This window comes from Halyomorpha halys, unplaced genomic scaffold, assembly GCF_000696795.3.
Source record: "Halyomorpha halys isolate HHAL.00 unplaced genomic scaffold, Hhal_1.1 Scaffold371.1, whole genome shotgun sequence".
Taxonomy (NCBI): domain Eukaryota; kingdom Metazoa; phylum Arthropoda; class Insecta; order Hemiptera; family Pentatomidae; genus Halyomorpha; species Halyomorpha halys.
In genome coordinates this window covers 142,370-143,916 of record NW_027107668.1, presented here as the reverse complement: position 1 = coordinate 143,916, position 1,547 = coordinate 142,370, and the positions used below count along the sequence as shown (strand labels likewise).

The 1,547-nt window shown below is 36.7% G+C and overlaps 1 protein-coding gene across 2 annotated transcripts in view; it reads left to right on the top strand.

The window, feature by feature from the left end:
* Window positions 1-938: 938 nt before the first annotated feature.
* The window catches only part of LOC106681857 (LIM homeobox transcription factor 1-alpha), a 104,781-nt gene continuing 104,172 nt past the window's right edge, over window positions 939-1,547 (top strand). The window contains exon 1 of one of the 2 annotated variants that reach the window (XM_014422397.3): window positions 939-1,053. In XM_014422397.3, coding sequence (XP_014277883.1) covers window positions 1,015-1,053 — 39 coding nt within the window. In that variant the 5' untranslated portion in view covers window positions 939-1,014. The remainder of the gene's footprint in view (window positions 1,054-1,547) is intronic. The other variant, XM_014422396.3, reaches the window with a different exon arrangement.

Here is a 1,547-nt window from a genome sequence, read left to right as displayed (position 1 = left end):
AAGACCACAAAGGTTCTATCACTTTGACTGAATGAATAAATTAAAAATTATTAAAAAGGATGTCAAGCCCTGGGGTACCTCCAGTCGTAAATGCCGTAGAGAGGAGGTTGTAATGACCAGGCTAAGAATAGGTCACACGAGGCTCACCCACTCCTATCTTATATCAAAAGAAACGCCTCCGAACTGCCAGTATTGCAACGACAATTTAACAATAAGCCATATTTTCCAACAATGCTCATATTTCACACCACACCTCAATAGCTTAGGACTAAACCAAGATATTTCAAAAATCCTTGCAGACGAAGACAAAGCAATAAAATTGGTGTTTCAGTTTTTAAAATCACAAAATTTACTGACAAAAATATAACTTGATCGGAAGGGGGAAAAAAAAAATAAATAGTCAAATTAAAAAATAAATAAAATTTAACGGATGTTAGCAAAATTAAATAAAATATAAATGGCGTTGATGACCACTGAATTTTGGCCCACTAAACAAAAACAAACAAACTCTGACTGCCCTGCCCTATCTTTGACAATGAAAGGTGCCATTTAATAAGGAGGATGTTTAGAAGATGCACAATAACGAAATGAAGAAATATATCCTCGAATATGCGCTCTTGTTTCAAGATTGTGCAAATGAGTTCAACATTATAATGTTTAGTGTTTAGCAATAGAACTTAATCAACTACTCAATGTAAGAACTCAGTAAGTTCTTCCAAATACTTGAAAAAGGCGGTACCTGGAAGGTTCCTCCAGGAGATTGCCATTACCCTCTGATGCGGTACTCCAGACCATCGAGAAGAGAGACAACTCAAGATGGAGAGGTCTAAATGAGCAGTCCTATCTCGACTCGATATAATTAGCCATTAGGTTCAATTAGAGATGAGCCGTTCGAGTGTCGGAATTAATTCCCGATCAGCGTCAGTACCTCAGGGCCTCCTTGATTGATCGCCCACTCGAACGCTCTTATCACGGCGCTCTCTACCTGCGTTCTCTGATAAGCCAGTGTTCGCCATGTCGCCGCTCCTAGAATCACTGCAGCCCGAATCTCTGGTCAGTACAATATATATATATCACATATATTTCTCTTCCATTACCCTAACAAGGCTATAATACCAGGGGGGAGGGAGCAAAAGTCTGAGACAGGTAACGACCAAAATAGGCGTTTTATACATCTTAGAATATTTTGAAATTCTGTCAGTGGAATCGCTCGCTAAACCGAAACATTCCATAATTCGACCAAAACCCTAAAAAAAAAAAATGATTTTTTTGATTTTTTTTTATGTAGTACCTTACAGTAGTACAGACATTTAATAAAATGGTATTATCAACATCTTACGTGTTGTAGCTTACTACTTGCAGCGAATCCTACATTTGTAAAAATTCTTGTAAACAACGAAGCAATAAGGATCGCCATTCATACACTGGCTTTGCTCGTTTAACATTTTTCGGCTATTACATTTGATTTACACTATTTTCCTTAAAAAAAGAAATAATGTAAAGATAGAAAAAAAAATTAAAGGAAACGTTAATCTTCTAAACCACTT